The sequence below is a fragment of the Semicossyphus pulcher genome, unplaced genomic scaffold (assembly GCF_022749685.1).
Source record: "Semicossyphus pulcher isolate SPU_LCO1_2020_fin unplaced genomic scaffold, fSemPul1.0.p SCAF_1, whole genome shotgun sequence".
Lineage (NCBI taxonomy): Eukaryota > Metazoa > Chordata > Actinopteri > Labriformes > Labridae > Semicossyphus > Semicossyphus pulcher.
In genome coordinates this window covers 32,214,477-32,239,549 of record NW_027211603.1, presented here as the reverse complement: position 1 = coordinate 32,239,549, position 25,073 = coordinate 32,214,477, and the positions used below count along the sequence as shown (strand labels likewise).

The window sequence follows — 25,073 nt, the reverse complement described above, 5'->3', positions numbered from 1 at the left end:
ATTATTTTAAAGATAATTTGTTTCAAGAGCCCTTGAAAAGCTAGCTATTTGATTGAGTAGAAACTTTTACATTTTAAAGTCCGCCATTTTCTTTGAATTGGCACATGATGCATCTTGTGATACGGTGGGCCGCGAAGGATGCACCCGATAGATCCTTCGTGGCTGGGGAAATGACATGCATTTGTCGGCCGCATCTGAAGGAGCCTTCGAATTGAGACAGTCTTTGACACACTTCTGTGATGCAATCGGCTTCAAATATGTCCTTCGAAGGCTGCAGCCCCTGGATTGGGACGAAGCTTATGCTTCACACTATATTTGGAACCACTAGCTCAATATATTAGACAAAAAAAGATATTAGCTGAATTACCATTAAAGGGGAAGAACATAAACTGGCCTGTTATGCAGACGACATTTTGATTTATCTCGGAGAACCAACACACTCTTTACCATAATTGATGCAATTATTTGGAAACTTTGTTAAACTATCGGTTAGTTACAAGATCAATATTGGCAAAACCCTAATCGTGTCCAATAATTATATCCCACCGGGAGAAATTGAGAGTAGCAAACAAAGCAAACTGAGTCTTTCAAATATCTAGGCATCAACATGGCTAAAGATTTGGCAAAACTATCAGAATACAACTATTCATCTATATATTAAAAAAATTAAGGAAGACATTTCGCAAGATGGAATTTAATTCCTTTCTTTAGACTCAGCAAAAGGGTTGAACCCAGACTGTTATATATCTATTTCAGACCCTACCCATAGAAGTCAACAAAAACCACCTCAATGAATTAGATAAAATATTATCAAGGTAAATATGGAGGTAAAAGATCTACGGTCCTTCTCAAAATGTTGCAGTTCTCTAAAGAAAAGGGGGTGTTGGGGTCTACCTTCCTTTAGAGATTATTATTTTGCAGCACAGATAAATTATAAATGCATTGTACTTATGTACGCTTTTCTAGTCTTTGAGACCACTCAAAGCTGCTTTTGCACTACATGTCACATTCACACACATATTCATACCTTGATGGCAGAAGCTGCAACGTAAAGTGCCAAACTGTCAATTACGACATTCATACCCGTTGGCTATGCCATTCGGAGCAATTGGGGGTTCAGTGTCTTGCCCAAGGACACTTCAACATCTAGCCTGAAGGAGCTGTGGATCGAACCTCCAACCTTCCGATTGAAAGATGACTGACTCTACCACTGAGCCACGGCAGCCCCAGAACCACCAGATGAGAGCTATGATTTGCTGGTGCAACCCATCATATAGTATAATGCTCAATGGAAACACATTGAAGAGAGAATATCTGGCATCCCCACGCAGGCAATCCTAGCTGATCATTTACAGACTTGCATAAATACTATAACCCACGGGTGAAACAGACTCTTCAAGTATGAAACACTATCACTTCAATAACATGACAATGTAAATTAGAGGGAGATATTGTAATGCTTAAATGGTGTGCATACGATTCAGACTTTACACAGAATCAACTCGATTTTAGATTTAAAGACTGGACAACTAAAGGAATGACAGCTCTATGCACAATGATGACAAAAGGAACACGGCTTAGTTTACTGCTTATTAGAGAAACAAGACTTATACCTGCTGATAAAAAATTGAGTTAATATGAAGGTGAGAAATGTATCCCAGACTAATGTACATCTAATAGAGCTGTTCAGTGTATTTTATTTTGTTTTATTTTATGTTATTTTATTTCAGCCTGTGGTTCAGTTTCCCACAAAGTGCATAGGAAGTGGGTTGAGATGTACAAACATATAGTAGCCACTAGAGGGCAGTGCTGAGCTAAAGAAACAGTTGCGGGCTTCCACTAAAACAAACACCTGCTATTTGTTAAGTGATGAACACAAAACCATGTAAAGCCGCCTAGTGTACAGCACTGTAAATACTAGCTCTAATGATAATAATTTGTGGCAATGTTTTGGATTTATTTTAAACATTACTTGGTATGAGACAGAGGTGTTATTGAAATGATTAGATAAAATAAGAGGTACCTGATTTTTTTCCTCATCTTTTCTCACACTTATTTTCTAAATTTAATTTCAGTCAGTCAGTGATATTCATATTTCAACTTTAGTTGTTGTTTTTTTTATTCTTTTAACTATAAGCTGAAATAAAAGCTATAAGCTATAAGATATGAAATGAAGGTGCACTGAGAACTCAGAACAAAACAGGCTAATCTAAAATAAAAAGTTGAGAGATGATGGCCTACATCTGTTTTGACAATGGAATGTTTAAGGCCACTTACACTTCTAATTGCAGTCACACAAAGCTGATGTTACTTCATTTTCTAATAAATAACATATTTTTGCATGCCAAAGTTCAACCATGTCTCATAGAAAAAAAATCCCTAAGAAATATCTGATACAGCCTACAGTATTTCACAGTTGGCTCCTCAATACTGCCAGAATGATTAAAACTTGTGTAAATAATCTAAAGCATTAAAGTCTGGTGCATTATTTTTCTTTTTAATGTGTCTTTATGAATGTTATTTGTCTTTGTCTTTTAAATTTCACTTCAACACCTGAATTAAGCTACCGTTTTTCGAAAATGCGACATCGTGTTTTGCACTTGAAGGCAGCATCAGGCCACCCTGTCAGTCAACGCTCCGCTTTGGTCACCTGACCCAAACTCCAAATCACGTGACTGATATTCCATCCTCGCCATTTTGCAATGTGGGAGACAGGGAGGCCACTTTTTCATGGCTAACGAATAAAACTAAGCAGTTTTATGTGTTGAGGACAAAGAGCGTCGAGATTTCCACGTGTCAGTGAGTATATTGTCATTAAAATACCGCCACGCGCTCCTCCGTCTCTCATTAACCCGAGAAGCTAATTAAAATGCCCTTGTGAATTCATGTGAGCAACTGCTAGCACTGTGTGAGACTCGTGTGTTTGTCTGTGGGAGTGTTTGCATAGCAGGCAGCAGGCTGTGAAGCTAACAGTGTGTGTCCTGCTGTCTATTATTCCATAGTCGCTTATTTCTCCATGGCAACGTCTTTGTAGAGTCTAAATGGCTGCGGCATGTTAGCTAGCATTAGCCTGTAGATTTAGCCAAGTGGCTCCTCGATGTTTCAGTGTGATTGAGAAGGCTGTGTCCAACTTCTTTCCACTGGGGAGTGAAAGTGGCTGAAATATTTTTAGACCCTGACATAGCAGGGGCTCATCTGAGACTGGACAAGGCACATGATGGTGACGAGAGGGTGCACTGAACACTGTCACATTTAAACTCATGATAATGTATCAAGTGTGCTAAAGATGTGCCTAGCTGTTATCTTAGCAAAAGACAAACGTTAAAGAGGGGGTATTATGATGTTTCACATTTTAAGACACATATAATTTTACAATTTTGGATGTCCATACTAAACGTGGGTGAAGCTTCAAATCTGTAGGTAAAAGTAGGTTCGAGTAATCCCCAGTCTCCGCAGCTCAGTCTGCAGACTGCTGTGAATGCCAGGTTTCACACAGTTTTTTCTATACCTGGCCAGTCTGAAAAAAATGGGCTTGTAGGGGCGGGGTTTCTAGGTGCAGCACAACTATAGTCCGTTTGGCTAGCCCAAATTGAAGTGAAATTGATACTTTTGGTTCAGTTTCCATTTAGTCTGGTTTGGTTTCACCGTGCACATATTAGGGCTGAACAAATAAAAATAGAAATTTGCTGAGGGGCGTGTTCGAAGGAGCAGGTCCGGAAATGTATTTGCGGAAGTGTTTCTTAGTGGTCAGGCATTTGGCATTGGGAAATGTAAACATGGAAATTGACACATTCAGAGATTGAAAGCGCCTCTCCCACTCATGTGTTACACCTGTCCTGTATCTGTGTACATCTCAACAAATGCCTGCGCAGTCAGCCTTTAATCCACTGTGGTTTGGTTCACTTCACTGCAATTGGGTCAGATTATGTTTTCACTGCAATCGAACCACACTAAGGTTTGCTTGGAAATGGTCCAGTTGTTTTGGTCCGCACCAGAATACTATTACTGCTTTCACAACTGCCCAACCAAACCGCACCAGGGGTTGAATCTCATCAGAGTTTGATTAAAACGGGCTAAATGCTGTGCTTATGAAAGCGCCCTTAAAGGGACAGAGCTGACCGAGTCGTTTCAGGCAGAGGCTGTATGAGGGCCTGCACAGAGCGTGAGAAAAATTATACTCCACAGGTATCACAGAGTGAAATATGAAGCTTGAAATTGAAAAAAAAAAAAACACCCCCGCCTTTAAGATATTTGACGTCAATCTGTTTATTTTAACTTTTCCGTTGTTATGATGAGAAGTTCATAAAAGAAGAAGCCTATTACTGTTGACTAAATTATTCATGGCTCCAGTCTTAATAACTCTAGTTTTCATAGAACTAAGCAGAGTAAAAACCATCACTACTGGCATGTGGTAACCGTCCACCAAACATGCGTCCTACTGTTTTGATTCAGTCATACAGATGCAGAAGTGGGGAAAAGAGGAAGGTGAATTGTGGTCAGAAAGTGAGAAATAGGAAAGAGTTGGACTTTCACAGATCAAAGGATTGAAACCACAGGATTTATGACCATTTGCCTCAAACTTAGTTTGTAAATACAAGCACATGGCCCTTCTGTCTGGAAGGCCTTATCAGGTCTTATCATGAAAGTGTTAAGCTATCACACTTATCAGGGTGTGATAGCTTTTTCTTCAACAAATATAAATAGGTTTCATTTCCCGAGGAATACCACATACTCATATAACTAATAAGAACAGTGGTCACTGTTAAACATACTTTCACAGTGCAATAGTAGCCTATTTACTATAAAGAGCCAGATTAGCTTGCGATAGTCTCACTTTTTAACACATAATGCTTACAAACAGCATAACTGTTAAAATAGACATGCCTATATATCAGTACAGTTTCAGTTCCTATTACTAAGGCAAAAAAACGTATATTATTTTAAACACAAGGCAATGTTGAAAAAATGGAAAAATATATAATTAATGCAATGTGGGTTACTGTCAAAATATGTCAGTGTACATTACTTGAAATTGTGGCACATTAAGATGATACTCAGTCACATTTAATATTTGTTATATATGCAGTAAGGATTTACAGGTTTTAGATATTGTCATTATTATTTATAATAATACAAAATAATACAAAATATTCATGAATCATAAGTTGCTTCTCAAAAGTATTTTTACTCTATATCACTTTATTGACTTCTGCATGAAAGTTTCCTATCACTGGCGCTTCTTTTTAGATGGAAATTAAATGCTGATCTAAAGCATTACCTTACAAACATTATTTTATTTCAAAATGCAAGAATTCTTCAAATTCAGGGAAGAAGACATTTATGTATTGTGGCAGCCTCCTCAACGTACTTGGTGATGTATTTACCCAGGAGTACAGCATTTTGTGATTGAAAGGTTTGCAATTTGTACCTGTTGTGAAAATTGATCCAAAGCTGTTGTAAAGCTGTTGTCTTTTTTATAAGCTTTTACTCCTGTATTATATTTATAATATCCATTATCAGTAGCATTTAACTGATGATGAGGTTAATATAAAAATAAGAAAACAAATGTATTGACCACTTTCTTGATACTGAGAACAGACAAACTACAACATCCATTCATTCCAGCTCCTAAAATGGAAAGACTGCATCTTTCAATGTAGTGTAATTAAAAAATGGAATAACTTTGAGTTTTGGAGTAGAGAAAAAAAAAAAAAGTCATAAATTATGGGCATTTTTCACTGGTATGTAGTAATTATTTTTTTCAAGATTATTTTTTGGGCTTTTTGCCTTTAATTGATAGGACAGCTGAAGATAGACAGGAAATGTTGGGAGGAGAGAGTGGGGGACGACATGCACCAAATGATCGGCAGACCGGGAGTCGAAACCTGCGATCAGTGCGATGAGGACTGTAGCCTCTGTATATGGGGCGCGTGCTCTCATGCAACTGAGCTAAACCAGTGCCCCAGTATGTAGTAAATTGAATAGGAATGGAAAATATGTATGCAAACTGTAGACAGACTGTTTATATTGACAAAAAAACAAATATCACTCTTAAATGTTGTTGGCCTCTGAGCAAACAGTTAGAATGTTTATGGCTAAACAGGTAGGCAGTCCTTGTGAATGCCACTCTGCTCCAACGCAGATTTAATCTGAAACATGCCTCCCTTCTTAAAAAAACAAGCCATCCCATGCCTGTTTGCGGTTGCGTTCAGCTTCTTCCCAGGCGCCTGGCATAGATATAATTCTGGAGGAATATTATATATAAGTTTTAAAAATGAGGTTTCCATTTTTAGACATACAGAATAATATCTGTTTAAATCTAGAGTACTGTATAGCAACAACAAGTAAACTCTCATTTCTTTGTTCCCTGTTGTCTGCCAGGTCATGGAGGAGACCAGCAATGGTGCTGTACTCGTCACACACTCCTCATCTGCCTCTCCTTCCTCCTCCACTCCCTCAGCACTGGGACCCCTCCCTCAAACACAATCCCAGCAGGCAGTAGAGGAGGACACCTCCCAGAGCTTTCAGCAGAAACAAGCTGCAGATTCTCTCATCCAGGTCATCGAGAAGCTCAGCAAAATCGTGGAGAAGCGGCCCCAGCGACGCTGCACCTTGGCAGGACAGAAAAGGGCGCTCCATGCCCTCTCTGCAGGGTTAGAAGGTGGTGCGGAGGGGACAAGGGGGAGCAGAGCAGGCTCTCCCTTAAGAAAAACAAAGAGGAACTGTAAAGAGCAGGAGGGCTTAGTGGATGTCAGAGTAGATGGCAGCATGGCTGACGGTACTCAATCTTCACCTGGGTCAGGTGACAGTAACAACAACAACATCACCTCCATGGTAACAGAAATAGGCGAGAACCCTAACAACAGCGACAACAAGCGAACAGTGACGTGCTATCAGTGCAGCCTGTGTCCCTATCTCTCCCAAACGCTGCCCCTGCTGAAGGAGCACCTGAAGCAGCACAATGAGCAGCACAGTGACCTGATCCTCATGTGCTCCGAGTGTCATTTCACCTCCAGGGACCAGAGGCAGCTGGAACAACATGTCAGGATGCACTTTGACAATGGTGGCAACCTGAAGGGAAATTCCCCTCTTTCTGATACCTACAGCGAGGACAAGGAAGAGGCTTTAAGAAATCAGGATGTGGACTTGACTGGGAACGGAGGCACAGAGCTAATCAAAAGCTCGATGGATGGTCCCAAGGAGCTACCACAGAAGAAAAAATGGTATAGCTACGAGGAGTATGGATTGTATCGCTGCCTGATCTGCAGCTATGTGTGCAGCCAGCAGCGAATGCTCAAGACCCATGCGTGGAAGCACGCCGGTCTGGTCGACTGCTCTTACCCCATCTTTGAAGATGAAGAAGAGGCTCCCACAAGGAGAGACACCCAGGCTGAAATAGTGGTTCTTTCCCCAGTTCTTCAAGAGAAAGGCCTGCCCACTGCCTTCAAGCTCCAGCTGTTTTCTGCTCCACAGGCTGTTGAGAACAAACAGGAAGATTTCACTCCGGTTTCTGATCTCAATGAAAGTCCAAAGACAGAGGAAGAGGAGGAAAGTGTGTTCCCCATCAAAGATCTGACCTCCGAGGAGCCCCTGGTTGAGGTTCAGGTGACAACAGAGGCAGAGTCTGAGATGGAGATTGATAGTCACCATGATACCACCTCTACAACAGACAGCCTACTGTCCTCAGCTCAGAAGATTATCAATAGTAGTCCCAACAGTGCTGGCCATATTAACGTGATTGTAGAGCGCCTTCCTTCAGCCGAGGATTCAGTCATGGCAGCTAACCCGCTTCTTCTCAGCCCAGACGTGGACAGGGGAAAGAGCTTACTGGAAGCAGAGGAGCAAAACCACGTGGTAACTGTGAAGGAAGAGGTGGATGTTGGTTGCAGTGCAGATTGCACTGGAGATATCCAGCCTTCACGAGATGATATTAAACCCTCTGTCACTAAAAGTAGTGACTCTCCCAGGGATGAAAACATCCCCCCAGCTGGTCGCAAGAGAACGCACTCTGAGTCTCTCCGACTGCACTCTCTGGCTGCTGAGGCCCTGGTAGCTATGCCTATGAGGACCCCTGAACTCACCACCTCTTGTGCCAAGGTAAATCTGAAGACCATTGCGACCCAGACACAGAGCCCAAAACTCTTAGAGGTGACTACAGCTGGATCGAAGGCTTCTGACATGGGGACAACAGCAAGTCTATTGGACTTAGAGCTTCATAGCAAGGGCAAGGAGGAAGATTTGGGGTCCCTGGGTCTGGGGGAGGGAGACGAGGAGGGACCTGCCGCTAAGGCTGGCATCAGTCTGTCACTGCTCACTGTCATTGAACGACTCAGAGAGCGGTCGGACCAGAACGCTTCAGATGAGGATATCCTAAAGGAGCTTCAGGACAATGCACAATTTCAAAACGGAGGTGTGGCCAGTGTGGTTACAGGGACCGGAGCTGGGGGCTACATGTGCACGATCCCAGGAGTGGATGGACTGGTTGCCTCTCCTGATGGTAGCCTGGTGGACTACATCCCAGGCAGTGACAGGCCATACCGCTGCCGCCTGTGTCACTACAGCAGCGGGAATAAGGGCTACATTAAACAGCACCTACGGGTGCACAGACAGAGGCAGCCGTATCAGTGTCCCATCTGTGAGCACATTGCCTTGGACAGTAAGGACCTGGAGAGCCACATGATTCACCACTGCAAGACCAGGATGTACCAGTGCAAGCTGTGCCCAGATGCCTTCCACTACAAGGTAAGAGGCCATCAGTGCTAACATGCAGCATTTTAATCCTCTGATTTTATGTTATTATTTATTATAATGAGTTTTTGAATTCAAAGAGACCAGATTAGAAAACAATTCAACAACAAATGCATCACTTTTGATTGACTGGACATCTTGTGGATGGTAGAGCCATGCTGAGCCACAGACTGTGTTGGAACATTGTTTTACCAGTGAATATAACACTAGCTTCAGGCTCATGCATACCTCTTTTAAATCAGTGTTTACCCACACTAAATTTCTGGACTCCTACAGTTCTTGTTATCATTGATAGTAATAGTCAATATTTTTCTAAACAGACTTTTTAAAGAAGCCGCAACTGAAATGTTTACATTAAGATTGAATGTGAATAGACAATATAGCCATGTTTTATATGAAACAATATAGACGCTTCTAATATCAGGGATTTTTCATATAATGCTGCTGTTTCAGTTATTTTAATATCTTTGGTGGTTCCTGACTATTTTTGAACATGTTTAAAATCAGTAAGAAGGCTTTCTTTTTTTTTAGTCATTAATTTCTAAGGAATTGAAAATCCAGTAGTTTAAAGTTTCTCAATAACCCAAAAAGAAAAGATGAGTCGACTTTACTCACCTGTGTGAAGTGATAGACAAGAGATGAAAGTTAAAGGAGCCTGGTGCAGCGCTGCAGTGAAAGTTTGCCTCAGTCTGATGAAACAGGCTGAGGAGGAAAAACTATTGATTATTCCGCTATCATGGGACTCCAGGGCCGATCTGCCGCAGAGATTATTCATCCTTCATCAAGTTCATCGTGTTATCCTCCAGATTTGTGAGTTAGGCTGAGAAAGTTTGTAGTTGTGAAGGGTAAAGGCTGGCCCGCTGATATGATATCTGCTCCAGAGGTGACAATAGTGGGTTAGAGGACATATTCAATCTTTCACTGCTCATCAGTCTGTTTTAGTATTTTGCTGAGACTGAGCATTTCTTGTTGGATATTTCAATTGAAGACAGAGAGTTTCAATATGAGTTCTTCTAAATGTATTTTATTTTGATGGGCTATTTAATTCACCTTGTCTAAATGAGCAGCTTTATTTACTCACATTTATCCACTTCATATATCAGTGAAGACAGACATCAGATTCCTTTGTTTTGTTAGCAGGCCCTACGTTTGAAAAGCACTTTTGTGTGTGTTGTCATTTCTTTGTGTAGCAACCCTATTGAATATTTCTGTTTTCTCCCTTTACTCAGAGCCAGTTAAGAAATCATGAAAGGGAGCACCACAGCTTCAGCGGTGATATAGCAGCTCTTACGCCCGTCAGTGAAACAGTGGCCATGGTGGAGGAGGCCGATCGGGTAACAGATGAAGGTAAGAAATGTTTTTATGTCTTCTGTGTGTCTTAAGTTTGGAAGATAGACAGATATTTAATAGACCAGCTGACACGTCATCATCCTCCCTTATCAGAGCTTTCCCTACATGCCGCTGTTCTTCAGTTATCACATATGATTTCTCTCAGTGTTTTCAGAAAGTTGATGTGTTTTCCTTGTCCTCTATCACAGAATGTGGTACACAGAAGATGTATAAGTGCGATGTGTGCGACTACACCAGCTCTACGTATGTTGGAGTGAGGAACCACCGGCGGATTCATAACTCTGACAAGCCTTATCGGTGAGTGCCTGTTTAAAGTTATTCTTGCCACTGTTGCCAAATGTTGCTAAGTACGGCTCATGGTGGATTCATGTTGGGTCTCTCTCTGAATCATATAAAAAAAAGAGTACAGTCTAGACCTGCTCTTTTTCTAAAGTTTTTCTTGAGTTAACTGCTCTAGGATCGGCATTATTCGGTCTTATATGTACGAGCCAGAATCGCTAGGAGGTATCGGAATGGTGAGTTGAAATCTTGACAACGACTTGACTACAAGCTGGTGCAAGAAGGCAGCCTGAGGTGAATGATGGCGAAAGCAAGGTTCTACGTAGAGACCTGCAGCTGTTCTGAAAGGCCCATTTCAGAGGCGACCTTTTTAAACATGGAATTCTGGAAAAACATGGAATTATGCAGTTTTCACTTTTTCACTGTGAACAATAAACAATAAACCCATGAAAATATGAGAATATCCATTCAAAAGATATGGCCCCTTTAATGAAAAGCTCAAATGACGACGTCACCTTAATAAGTCAACAGTGAGTTTCATGATTTCATAGATAAGATGTCTATAATATCAAAGACAACCACAGCAACAAAGCCTTGTGCTGTAGTTTATTATAGCAATACTCAAATATGGCACACACTGTAATGGCAACAGAAGAATCACACAGCTCAAAACAGAAAGACTGGGATAAGCCCTCAATGATCACAACTCTGAATAACCTTAATTTTAATGCACAGATCCACTCAACAACTCGATGATTAAACAAGCTTGACATTGCCCTCTGTGTATTTGCCATTTGCCTACAAAAGCTGTAACAGTAAAAGGTGCATGTGACAAATATATGTATCACTTCAATTTTATTATTTATTAGAAAAAAACTCACCTATTTCTGAGCTCTAACCTCGTGAACCAAACTGTTTACAGTTTGTTTTCATCCAATTCTCACTCAAATTCATGCTGCACATGAACAATGTTTTTTTTTCTCCTTCAACCTGGGCTCCATGTCAGAAGGTATAATCAGTATACTTAACTAAGCTGCCATAGTTTTAGTAGTTTCAGTGCATAATTTAACTTTATTTTAGACATTTGTTTTTCCCACTTAAAACTTGACTTTGTAGTTGTAGAAAACAAAATCTGAAACTGTGAAAGTGTCTTTGATTGTTTGAATATGTAAATTGTGGCACATGATATTTAGCACATTCATGAGGCAGATGGCAATCACTTTGCTTTGAGACTCATTGCGTCTTTCTTATCTGGTGTAAATTGTAAATCAATTAAACTGTTGATTATTTAGCTAACTTTATCCAGCCTAAACAGGGCTTTACATCTGCAATGCTGTGGGTCCAAATAATAGAAGTAATGTGAGTTATGTTATTTTGGCACCAGCTTGAAGTGTTTCTGTGCCTCCTTTATGTCCTGTGTAGTAGTGAAAGTGCAGGAAAATTAGCATTTTCAGTTTTCAGTTCCTGTTTCAGGCAGAGAGAGCTCACCAATTAACTCACACAGTAAGCTTTGCTTATTATGTGCTGCTTCCTCTGCAAGTCCCTTTTTCTTTAAAATGTGCAAGTACTGTACCTGTCATTTCAGAAATGTGCATTAGATGGCAGTACACCCCTGTTAATGCTCCAACTGGCAGAGCGATCTCGGTGTGCAGCCACACTCACAGTTACTCACTGTGTCTCTCTGTTAGCACTCAGCCTTTGTGTTAACACAAAGCTGCCATGAGGTGTGAACACATACGGGTGTTTACGTCAGCTTTCCTAACAGTATGGTGTCGTCTGTGCTCTAGGGTCAGATATACTAAAATACACACAGACACACACACACACACGAATATCAGGATTTCTCTCTGCTCTGGAAAGGTCAGTTGGCATTTAATTGCTGTTTCTCGGCAGAATAGACAACCCTTCTGTTAGCCAAAGGCACTGTATGAGAGCAAGTGGGAAGGTGGGAAAGGGAAGGAGATGAAAATATTTCTTAGTACGTCTTTGTGTGTGCTAAGGACATTGAAATAGGTAAATAACAGAACCGATTTTTATGTGGCCAATTGTCTTAAGGCCACAAAGAAAAGGGTTGTAGTTGCCTTTGACCAATAAATCTATGTCTGTTTATACTGTAATGTACGGTAACATGTGATCAATGCAGTAACATAAAAGAAACCTTTAATAAGAGTGCAGTGTAATATCTTTCAGAACAGCTGTGGGCTCTGTAGGTGTTTTTGAAATGAAACAAAGTCTCTGAGGATAAAGTGCTGACTGTTAGCTTTAAGTGCACTGCAGAAGGATAATGACAAGATGAGTGCTCTACATTGTTCAGCATCCAGTCTAGATGTAAACACCCTCAAATTAAAGCACAAAGTTAGCACTTTACCCTTATAGTCATTGTTTCACATCTGATGTGCTGCAGTGCAACATGAAAACAATGCACCATTGAAGCAGCTGTGAGAAGCATACAGCTACATAAAACACCTATGCAATGCTTAATTAGGAGATTGTAATTAGAAGAATTAGAGTAAAGGCCCCCAATGGGCAACAATTTATGTAATACTGATTGTCTCTGTTAGCACTTTAAATTTGGACAACATAACATGATGACAAAACCAAACCACAGACTGGACTAATGCTCATTTTTCACCATCTGTTGCAGCTCTGTCATTAGTAAAGAGTGCGTAATTGCCCATTAAGACTATGTTACAGGGACTAAAGCTCAATTTATATTCATTCCTCTATTACTAAAATCTAAAAGCTAAACATTTCCATTTAAAGTTCCCACTACACTGTGATCTCTGTGCTGTGTTAGTGTGCTGCTGAAACACTAAACACTATGATTCTCTTAGTGTCAGGTTAATTTTTGAAAACTTCATAGCTGACAGGAATCATGAACCTTTTCTCAGGTGAAGATGTGGCTTTTTGTATACAAAAAACGTTAATTTAGATGTTTAAAAAGCGAGGCTATCACATTTAATTTCAGAAGATGTATGACACACTTTTACAGGTTGTTAGTATACACTCTAGAATTTCCAGACCAGTAGCACAAGCAAATTTCTATTAGTGTAGCTGCCTTTGTTTTTATGGTAGTTGAAATCCTAATTTTTAACATCACCAACATTTGGCACATATGTTCAACACTCAGGTGAAAGTAGAGATTTCTAAGTAGGGCGGCTGTAGCTCAGTGTTAGAGTTAGTCATCTCTCAATCAGAAGGTTGGGGGTTTGATCCCTGACTGCTACAGTCACATGTCGAAGTGTCCTTGGGCAAGACACTGAACCCAGAATTGCTCCCAGTGGCATAGCCATCGGGTATGAATGGGCATAGATCTGTTTGGAGATTGGCACTTAGGCCTTTGCCATCAGTGTGTGAATGTGATGGCATTGCTGTGCAAAGTTAGAATACATTTTTAACGTTTACTCAGCTTCCCCATGGATATAAGCATTCTGTCAGACTGTTTGTTTACTTTTCCTGTGCTGCTGTCAATCATCTCTCCTGACTCCATGTGCATGAGTTTGGGCTTTTAGGGAGTTGCAAAAGCTCACTGCTCTCAAGATGAACTTGACCATCTGATCATTTTGCTTTGCTTCACTCCCCCAATACACCTGCACCTCTGCTCTCTGCACAGCTGCTGGCCCCGCCCCCCTCTTTCTGTCTGTCTTTCTGTCTGCTTTGTTGACTGCCTTCATCAGCAGTCTGTTTAATTAAGTTACAATAGTTAAATATTGTCTCTCGCAATTCAAAACAGCACGTGAGCCGCGTGTGCATGAGGGATGTTATTAATAACGATCGATCGATTGTTACCACATGTCATCTACACCTTTTTATAAGCTTTATAAACAGCGACAATCAATGCATTTACAAGAGGGACGTACGGAGATACACAATGTGATTATTTAGATTGCCTAACAGAAATGCATATGATTGTGTCCGGACAGAGAGGGTCCGATGTCGGACCCTCTTTTGCCGTTAGAACACTGTGTAAGGATTAAACGGGTCCCGCTGTTGTTTATTCAGTTGCCACGACTTCACGTGTGATTGATGTCCTGTGACTCCTGTCACTGTTTCAGTGCTCTTCCTCAACGAGGAGAGCGGGCGAATGACTGTTTATTTGGAGCGGATATCTCCATTGTTTAATTGCAAGTTCAGGACACATTATAGAAATCTGAAGCAGCGGCGGCAATACTTTTGCAGCGTGGGCCGCCCTTGCAAAATGAATGTAGCGGAAACTCTGTATTAACGGGTCTTACCTTTGCTGAACTTTAAACAGGAATCAGGATGCAGATTAGTAAGAAGTAAATATACAAGCTTTGTCGGGTCTGTCCTCAAGAGGAGAAGAAAACTACTTTTAAAATGCTCGTTTGTTGAACGGAGGTTGGTCGATCATGATGCATTAGAGGAAGTCGGGAATCTTAAGTTGCATTTTAGATCTAGTTTAGAGCTTTAACACTGATCCAAAAAGAATCAGGTTCTGGAAAGAACAACGCAAACAATAATAGAACATAGAACATGGAACAATAAGGCTTCATACTTAAATATGACCACATGTACAGAGGTAGAAATAACGGCCTGTCTCTAACATAAGCCTGCTTCATGTAAAGGCCTGGTACCCTCTGCAGCTGAGGTAAATAAAGGCCCCCTACACTGTTTGAGAATTAACGGTATGTAACTTGACCCGAAACAGGCAAGGCACAGGAACTAACAACATGCATATAAATGTTATTATAAATGGCTAATAAAAAATAACCCCCCTCATATTTCTGTTTCATATCTGCTGAAGTAATGCATGATCCCTTAAAATAAGTCTAAACAATAATTTCTTATTGCAACAATGCTGCAACTTTTCTATTTTTCTTCGGTCAAATTAGTCCCTTTGATATTCCAGCCTCAGCAAACCTCGCAGCATAAAGTGCACCTCTGTGTTTTGTGTGAAACTTTATTTTAATGCAGAGCAAATGGCCGCGAGTTGAGTGCAGCCTTTGTCTGCAGACCTTGTTCGGTATTTGCCTCACTGTAAACAACTACAAAGCCAGTTTCATCTTCCAACCGCAGCATCCACAGAGCAACGAGCAAGTCGAAGAGACTGTGATTTATCCTTTTTCTTAAAGTGGCAATTTCCTCTCTCTGTTGCTGTAAATCCGTTCTCTCCCTCCAGGCTGTAAAGAAGCAACACAGGCTGAAGAGGCAGCTTGTTAAACTAGCCGCTCTATCTCCATGTTCTTCTCATCTCACGTCTCCTTCCTTTCTCCATCTGCCAGGTGTTGTAGCTGTGATTTTGCCACCACCAACATGAACAGTTTGAAGAGTCACATGAGGAGGCACCCTCAGGAGCATCAGGCTGTGCAGCTACTGGAGCAGTACAGGTGAGAAAGATCAAACTTGCATCCATTACAGAGAGGGGTGATAAGTATGAGCCCTGGACTTCAGAGGTGAGGATGGAGAGCTGTACCTGTCCAAAAGAACCGGGGGTTATCTTAGTCTGTGTTGGTCTGACCACGTGCTCTCTGGTGATGCTGACAGCCTGTAGACTTTAAAAACAAGTTTCTGATTGCAGTGTTAGTGGATGGTGGGTGGAGAGAGTGATTGAGGGTGAATGCTCTGTCCTCTTTAAAATGTTAAACATCCTGAACCCTGAGCCGGGCTCCGATTGCTGATTTCCACTTCATGGGATACTTGTGCTTTATTATACAGGCATCAGTAACTGCTGGGCTGAAGTACCCATGTTTCTATATAGTATGAAGGGCCCAGGCAACGCGTTGCTGTGTCTTTAAAGGGGGACCTCAAGTTATTCAGCACAGCACTTTCATAAGACATTGTGACTTCAGAGAAACCGATTTACTATTAAATTACCAGAGGACATTTTCTCTTCAACTAAAGCTCAGTTCTTTTGGTCCCTGCCAAGGAAAAAGTGTCCTTGGAGTAGGGCTGCACAATATATCATTTTGCAAATGTGATGTGTGCACGTGCAATAGTCACATGGCAGGACGTGCAATAGCGAAGCAAATTAAGTGAAACGCGGTGCAAAACGAAAACTTGCCAGTTATTCGTGTCCCACTAATCCACATGAAAAGCCCATCTGATATCACATTAGTGCAGCTCTTCGTCAGAGCACAGAGTGATCACAGATCATGTGCGGGATGATCAAGGCAGACGCTCCATTACATGACGTGTCTTATAAGTGAGAGTATTCCCGTTAGGAACGGCACCTCGTCTCGGTGCTGTTTACGTTGTGGCTACGCCTGTTCACGGAGCGGACGTGCTGCGGAGTGTTTACTTTTAGCAGCTGCACATACAGCGCACACACGGCGTGAGGTTGTGTCTGCCGACAGGAAATAGGAGATGTGCGTTTAGTTTCAAAAAGTGACCTTCATCGACCTGATCACGCTGATTAAGTATACATTTGAACGCTGATAGACTTGTGGGCCACAGTTGCGTTACTTATACAGTATTTCATCCACCATTTCTGTTTGTATTTATTTTATAAAGAAAGGTGTTGCTCCACCTGAACTCTCTTCTTTGTCATAAGGCTGTCAGTCTCTGAACCAAGTGTGGAAAGAGTAGGAGGAGGGTTTTGTTTTGTTTGAAGAAAATGTGCTTAAAAGTCCCAAATAATAAACAGTATGATTGTTAATTGAAAACATGCTGTGCTTATCAGGTATAATTCACTTTTGTAATATCACAATAAACAAAACAATATTGCAATGTACGTTTCTTCCAATATCATGCAGCCCTACCTTGGAATGACCTTTTTGAAGGTTCTGTATTGACAGTGGCTCAATATAAACATGAACCATGGACTACATGTAACTCATTCACTCAATTCATCCTTTACATAGACCAGTGTTACCAGTAGTAGTAGCAGCATTAGAACTAGTAGTAGTAGTAGTAGTAGTAGTAGCAGTAGTTGAAGTACACCCCTGACAAGTAAATTGTTTAAAACAGTGCCGTTCCTCATAAGAGGTTTAATGTTGAACTCATCTACAGCAGGGATTTGTTGCCTAAACCTCTTAACTCCTCTCTTCCTCTCACTTAATACGTTCACTTAATACATTTGCTTAAAATTCACTGTAAATGTAAAAACTGTTGAATGATGGCAAAAGTGACGAATAACTGACTTTTTTTTTTCTAATTTGCTGTACATTTTGTGGCTTAGAGTCCCAGAATCCAGACAACAGACAATATGACTGCCAGTAGTGATTTCCTTACTTCTTTGTGGCCATTGATTGTTCTTTTAATTTGTTTAATACTGACTCTATGAAAAAAAAAAATACTTCTTTTAATTTCTTTACAAATACAGAGAGTAAATTGGATATGCATATTTTTTTAATTACACCAATTGTGAGTCTGACCCTTATTTAAGTCATATTTAGCTTCCTGTCCACCCCAAAAAGCCTTATCACATCTTAAAGATGGGAACTAATGGGGAATCTACACAGGTCCCGGGACAGGTCCTGGTAGAGCCGTGAAGACCTCTACTTGAGGCTCATCTTAAATCACAGCCAGTGTAGATTAAAAAATAGATGCTGCCGTGACGCTTGCGTGTTGCACATGTTCGTCTGACGCTACAGTGTTGGTGTAGATTCCCAGTAAGTATTTTCCTGCTGGACAAAAGTCTCTTTTGGATTTTTGCTCAATGGGATCAAGTCTCAGCTCTGCTTCGATGTCTGAAGTTGCTAGTATACCAAGAATATGACGGCACATTTGGAAGTATTGCAGCAGTATGATACAGCAGTCTGATGCGATATCATCCGCATATTCCCACTGTTCGGTTGAAAACTGAATTTTCCCTTCACATTTCTTCAATAAAACGGCTTGTTTTATGAATCACCTGTTCTCACAACAGTCAGCTGTGATGCCGTATGCTTGAGTATTTTATCCTCTATGATGTTCGCAACTTGAAGCATTAGAATCGTTCATGATGACACGACCCATAATGCTTTTCATCATGCTGTAAATCCAGTCTCCCCTCTCCACTCTCTGTCTCTCTCTTGAGCTCAGTGTCCCATGTGTAGTCTTGAGTCAGGATGATTCCTCGTGATAGAAAGTATGAGAAGGATTAGTAAAACCTCAGCACACATATTAAATCAACCTCGACTTGATCCGCTCTCACTCTGCTGCTCAACTTATCTCTTTTTTTGTCTCTTATTTTTCTCCTCTCTTTTAGGTGCTCCCTATGTGGTTATGTGTGCAGTCACCCCCCGTCACTCAAATCCCACATGTGGAAGCATGCCGGAGACCAAAACTACAACTACGAGCAAGTTAACAAAGCCATCAACGAGGCCATCTCCCAGAGCAGCCGGTAAACACATGAATTTCATCACCACTTCTATAAAGTGTCAGTTCTGTGTTTGCAAATTTCTACATAATAGCCACTGTACAACCCTTTTTAATATTAACTATCTAACCTCAAGGGCTTTAGAGTAGAGGTCTTCACAGGTCCAAAATGTCATACCCTGACCCAAATAGACCCGGAACCGAACGGGACCCGTCTTTTATTTGAAAGCTGGGACCCATGCGGAACCGAGAAATGTCGGACCCGACCCAAGCCGGGTGAAACAGACCTGATCAGCACCGACTTCACAGCTGATTGTTATTTACAAGTTACCGTTAGTCAGTTGTCAAAAGAAAACTTTTTGTCCTACCTAATGTGATGTAGCTTTCTCCCCTGTGCTTGGCCGTACATATAATCCATCATCCTTGCCAAAAAAAGTTCATAAAACGCATCGAGGTTAACTGTTATCCATGTCGTGTTGATAAAAACAACCAAGCTAATCCACTAGTTATTTCTTCGACCTCGACTATTCGTCCTTTTGAACAATGATAACAATTCTTTGCCATGGCTGCTAACATTAGCATTTGTAGTTTGCTATCATCCCTGTTGTCCGAGTCTGACCTGTGATCTGACCATTCACCTCCTGCACAAACCCAGCTGGAGCACTCGCTCGGACAGGTCATTGGTGCCACCTTGTGGCCAAAGCTGCACTTTGCTTTCACTTTGTCTTTCATCATGACCAGCGCTTTCTAATCATGTCCAGGTCTTCCCGGATCCACCTGGGTATTACACATAATGTTGAACAGACCCGGAACCCGGGGTTATAGAACGATTCCCGACCTGGAACCGGTTGCCCACATAAAACGTGGACCTGTGAAGACTTCTGCTTTAGAGCTTAAGCGGCATTGTTGTGTGCAGGGGCAACAGGTGGTTGCACAGGTTGACAAACCAGAAATGAATTTTTGCATAACCGTAATCACTCTGCATGTCCACATTCTGTCAGACGTTTAAACGAAGAAGGACTTCCTATGTGGTGTAAGCAATCATATGTGTACTCTTCTCTTTTTTCCTTTCCTCACTGTCTTTCTTTCACTCAGAGCTCCTCAGAAGTTGTCTGCAGTGTTGGAGCCGGTAGCTGAGCGCCCTGCGGTGGTCCAGCCGTCAAAGGACAAAGCAAAGGGCCCAGTGGAACCACTGCCAACTCCCACATTGACCACAGCAGCCGGCCTCCCCACTCCCACCACAGACCCTTCACAGTGGCCTGGTGACTCCCCGAGCCCCCAGGGTAAGGACCCTGCACAGCTCCAGTCTCAGTCCCAGAGCCAGACCCCTGCCCCCGGCCCTGGCATGGAGTACTGTGTGCTGTTGTTCTGCTGCTGCATCTGCGGCTTTGAGTCCACCAGTAAAGAGCGACTGATGGAGCACATGAAGGAGCATGAGGGAGACATCATCAGTATCATCCTCAACAAGGAGCAGCAGCAGCAGCAGCAGCCAGAAGCCCAGACAGCAGAGTGAGAGCTGCCGTGTCTCCCTCTCTTTATATTAACTCTGACCCTGCGCTCTCACAGCGATGTGCTGCACACACAAGTATTTCATTATGTTGTCTTTACCTCAAGGTGGCTGTTGTGGATATCAAGTTCTAATCATTTCATGTCTACTATATCATAGTAGTTATTCCTCAGAGTGGTCAGGCAGATACCTTTAACAGGGACTGAGGAAAATGATGAAATGATTTTCTGAGTAGCATATCCTGCAAAGAAAGATTTAGAAATAAACAAGAACCGTTAGTCGTTACTTAGTGTCAAATAATTTGACATTAAAAGACACAGAAAGGGACGAGTCCGAGCTCTAAACCAAGTAAAATTTGTCACGAGACAGGGACAAGTTCATACCTCACAAAACCAAGCAATCCCTCACCAGAAATGGGAAAACAGTTTGACATAATTTCCAGCCTAATTCATTTATTGACCACAAGGCAGCTCTTTTATTGCTACTGTAATATTTAATATATTTAATCCGACACAGTGGAGGCTCTCACCTAGTTAGGGAGGTACATGTGCCTAAAGGCATGTATCGCAGCTTGAATATGATTGAATATTTATCAGTTTATTTTTATGCATGTTAGTTTCTGTTGTGCCAATTTAAAGAGGCAGATGTTTAGTAGTTTTTGCAATTTATTTGTTTGTATGACTGACTGTAATTATTTCTGGATCATTTATAAAGTCTGGAGAGAAAGTAGTGCCAAGAGAGGTGGAAGGTGACCAGAGCAAAGTAGATATGGGACTCATATGACTGTCGTCAGGAGACAGGTTTTGGTTTAAGGCATGCCGACAAAAGGAATGGTACAAAGGGAAGTTAGCATAGTTACGGCTTTTAATTTAATGATACTTGAAAACAGGCTGTGTTGTATTGCATCTCACACGCCTGTTTTTCACCTGTGATTGTGGTGCTACGCTCACTTCAAGAGTTGTCATTGAAGGAAAAGATTGTTTTTTTTATAGCCCATGCAATTTATGTTGTACATAATAACATTTTATAACCTTTTTTCAGTGTTTTTAAAATATAAAAGTGTCAAATGTAACTTTAGATGATGACTGTCTTAGCTGACACACAGCTCTGAAATAAGGAGACAGATGTAAAAATAAAGTTTGGAAGGCGACACATTTTTGTGTGGAAGCAGGATTGTATTATAATTACTGATATCAAGTTATTTTTCATACAAAAAGTATCAAATTTAACACCAAAATCTCAATCTGTGCAGAAAACATTGGGGAAAATGTCACAGATCTAACTATCTAGTTATCCAGCGTCAAGTAGGGAACAACTAAAATGCTTCTTGCATTTTAATAAGTCAGATCAGCAGAACTCACTATACCAAGTAAATTCATCAGTATGCCGTCCCTTTCCGGCATCCACACAGACAGGCGCTGAAGAAATTAAGATAAAATGAAATATCCATAATTCATGCCCCCCTCCCTCCTGTGCCTGACATCACAGCTCGAAATTGTGTCTGCGTGTGTGAATCGTAGAGGATAAAACAAAATTAAATCTCTATCTCAAAGACTTGTTACCTGGCTGGGAATTCTCATTATCAAAGCCGGTCATTATTGCCTGGCTTTCAATTTACAATTCTACGCGTCAGAATGAAGGGAGATGGTAACATTCAGACTTCAGAGGCCCTCCTGTTTGACGAACAACATGCATGTGAATGAGCTGTGAGAAGACACACCCCAGTTCACAGGGACCTGCTAATAATCTGACTTCTTGTAATTATTCAACTCTCGACCTGAAGTCTGGTTAAACGTTCCCCATCGAGCTCATGACCTCTAGTCGCGCTATGAGCTATTTTCCTCATTTTAATGACCAACAGTGTACCACAGCATGTGCTAGAACTCCCGCATGTTGTATTTATATGCAATGCCTCCACTGCCTCAAGTTTGTGACAAGTTAACATTTACTTTAAGTCTATTGGGTTTAATCAAATCTGCAACAACCTGTTCTTTTGTCCACCTTTTCAAATTGTCAATCAGTTCACAGCCAGACGTCCTGTTTCAACTTATACCTACTTTTGCCAAAGCTGTTGGTGTAACATTTCCCTTTACAATAAGAAATGAATACCAGTATTTCAGGTGCACTCATTTTTCAGTTAATTCTGGTAGAAATAACTTATCTAGCTAATTTCTTTTAATAAGCTAATCTAAAACTTTTCTGATCTTGCTTTGTGGTGGCCATGTACTCATTTTTTTTACTTTAGCAGTTTTTGATGGGACTATTTTTTTTGTTATCAACAAAATGCATGAAAAAAAAAAAACAATACAAAAAATGCATTTGTTCATGTAGACTGTTTCCAGTCTCGTATACCTGTCTGTGCCACTGAGCTCAGGCGCAATGAAGACATACATTCATAAAAAACATGTCATAAATATCTAAATACATTTTTAAAACAGTTCGAATCATTTGTTATACAGTTTGTCATTGTTGGTTTTAGCAATTGTTGCTCTTCACAAGCCCTGCATCTAAATTTATTGGACTAAATTTATGGGATTGACATTCAGTGCACCAGTGTGGCTCACTAATGTGTCTTTAATAGATATAAGATAAATCAGTTATTTGGTGTCAAAGATAATATTTGTTTGTGGTTAGATAATTCTTTAATAATATATCCATGAGAGATATTATTTAATTAATCAGACTTACAATCTGGGGTCTAAGTGCTATCATGACAAATAGGATAGATGGCCAAAGCTACAAAGAACATTATCCATGTAGTTGAAACTTGCTGAACTCAATGACTGAACAGTATTACACTAGATGTTTTAGTTGGTAATAACATAGTAGCTTGACAACAATTAGTTCCAGTTGATGTTTTACAGCTTGCACTGCAGTTTCAGGCACATCTGGACAAATTAGTTAAACTATTATTAAACATGATTACAGAAAACAACAACAATAACAAAACTTAAAAAAATAATAATGTTTGTTTGTTTATCGGTTAAGAAAAAATCAACTTGAATGAATTTTGGATGAAAATACTGTTCAGGCGACAGCTCTAAGTGCATCTTGGGTCTTTCCCCTGGTGGTAAATGCATGTAGGTCAGGTGGGACTTTGCAGGCAGTGATACATCCAGTTTAGTGTCACAAATTGCAAAAGTGTGTCAACACAGGCAGCAGAGGATGCAAAAAGTGTGTGTTCACTATTTTCAGAGCATGCAGATCTCCTGTTCACCGCTCCATTTCCCTCATTCAGGTTTAATTTACACCACAAATACAGATTTGTGCCATATTTTAATTTATTGTGCCTTTTAGTTCAAGGTTATTTGTGTTAGAACTAGATTATTTTCCCTTTTTACAAAAACTTCAAATATCTTTATTTATAAATCCACAATTTATTTGATTAGGTCCCAAAATAGTCACTCTGTGAAATATTAAAGTGGAAACAAAAATGTGAATTATAATGGCAATGCTGGGTATGATCATGTGAACACATCAGTATGTTTTCCTTAGGCAAATCCACATTTGTGTTGTATTCAGCTGTTTGTTGGACAAAGAAACATCCATAAACTAAGAATGTGAATCAGCCCTTTCTTACATACTACCTTTTACCTTGTAATCAGCTCAGACTCTTGGTACTGTATTTTACTGTGTACATACTGCAGATGAATACTGCAGAAACTGACAACTGACTTTTTAAAAGATAAAATCTATTTTTTATTAATAATCTTGTAATGAAAAATAATTAGACAAAAAATCTAGTTTTAAATTTAATTTAGGCTCCGATCTTATTTACTCCCAGTGTTTTAAAGGGACTGACAGTTGTAAGCTAAATGTACCTGACTGAGCTGCGTACATTGAAACCAAAGGAGGAGAATTATAACATGTCTGTCCTGATCAGTGTGTCTATGCTCATTTTGTAATGCAGGTTCAATGTGAAATTATTTCAGACAGCAGTGTGACGGTTGCTTTATGTTTATTTATTATTAGAACATCACAGGCTTTATTATGTCACCACTTTGCCATTGTATTTTTGGAAATAAAGTCTGAAAAATAAAAGACTGTTTTCTGTCTGTCGTCATTTTTGTGAGATGCTTCTGACGGTTTAAAAGCTTTAGTCAAAATATTTTAATAATAAAAAAAAATCTGAATGTATTTATGTAAATATTTAACATCGTTAGAATAAGAATCAGAACTGACCTTTTTTATTCTAACATAGAAAAAAGTTATTAAAGCAGTAGATTCCATCCTTTCTTTCATGCAAGGCCGGTTTGTTCTTCACCTGCTTCGTCCCACCATAGAGGAAAGATCATTTGTGTTGTCGAAGGGCATGCAGACAGTTGACCTCTGGCAGAGACACAGTGTTTATTGACCCTTACAAGCTGTGAAAGGGTCTGGGTCAATGTTGGCTTATTCACCTGCAGGAAACTGCTTCCTGCCTTCCTCAGGGCACTGACTCTGTCATCTGATTGACAGAAGGAATGGGATATTTAATCTGCTCCTGAACTGCACATAATGTTAATGTCAAGGTAAAACTGTAACCGTCTCCTGTGAGAACAGTGTGAGAGCATAGAGCATGGTTCTCCTTGACAATTCTTTACACAATATAACAGCAGCAGTGAGGTCATTGTGTATTTTGATAAAGCCTTCACCTTTTAACCGTACTTTTTAAACACCTAATTTCACTGTTATGCAGCTCAAATTCATTAACTTATTTATTGATAGTCAGACAAAGTATATAAGAACAAAAAATAAAAAAGGACAAAAAAAATGTGAAAGGAGCAACAATAAAAAAATGAATTACAGTAGTATTAATCAATGGTCAATGCCCTTATATAATGCTTCTCTAGTTGTCTGACCATGCAGGGCGCTTTACACTGCTCATACACTAATTTAGCGCCATGGAAGGCAAGTAATAATCATTCACACGCATTTTTAGTGTTTGGTT

At 40.4% G+C, this 25,073-nt stretch overlaps 1 protein-coding gene across 1 annotated transcript; it reads left to right on the top strand.

Annotated features, from left to right (window-relative positions):
* The first annotated feature begins 2,732 nt into the window (after positions 1-2,732).
* Positions 2,733-24,176, top strand: znf507 (zinc finger protein 507). The gene is made up of 7 exons (XM_069664434.1): positions 2,733-2,799; positions 6,382-8,742; positions 9,978-10,095; positions 10,287-10,395; positions 15,621-15,725; positions 18,527-18,661; positions 19,732-24,176. The coding sequence occupies exons 2-7, from the start codon at positions 6,385-6,387 to the stop codon at positions 20,147-20,149; spliced, it is 3,243 nt and encodes a 1,080-aa protein (XP_069520535.1). The 5' UTR covers positions 2,733-2,799; positions 6,382-6,384; the 3' UTR covers positions 20,150-24,176.
* Positions 24,177-25,073: the final 897 nt, after the last annotated feature.

What these genes read in the sequence shown, in the direction of transcription:
- znf507 (XM_069664434.1), top strand. Translation starts at nt 6,385, where the DNA reads ATGGAGGAGACCAGCAATGGTGCTGTACTCGTCACACACTCCTCATCT. An exon ending in CAGATGCCTTCCACTACAAG is followed by an intron (nt 8,743 to 9,977) that starts GTAAGAGGCCAT and finishes CCCTTTACTCAG; the next exon opens with AGCCAGTTAAGAAATCATGA. An exon ending in AACTCTGACAAGCCTTATCG is followed by an intron (nt 10,396 to 15,620) that starts GTGAGTGCCTGT and finishes TCCATCTGCCAG; the next exon opens with GTGTTGTAGCTGTGATTTTG.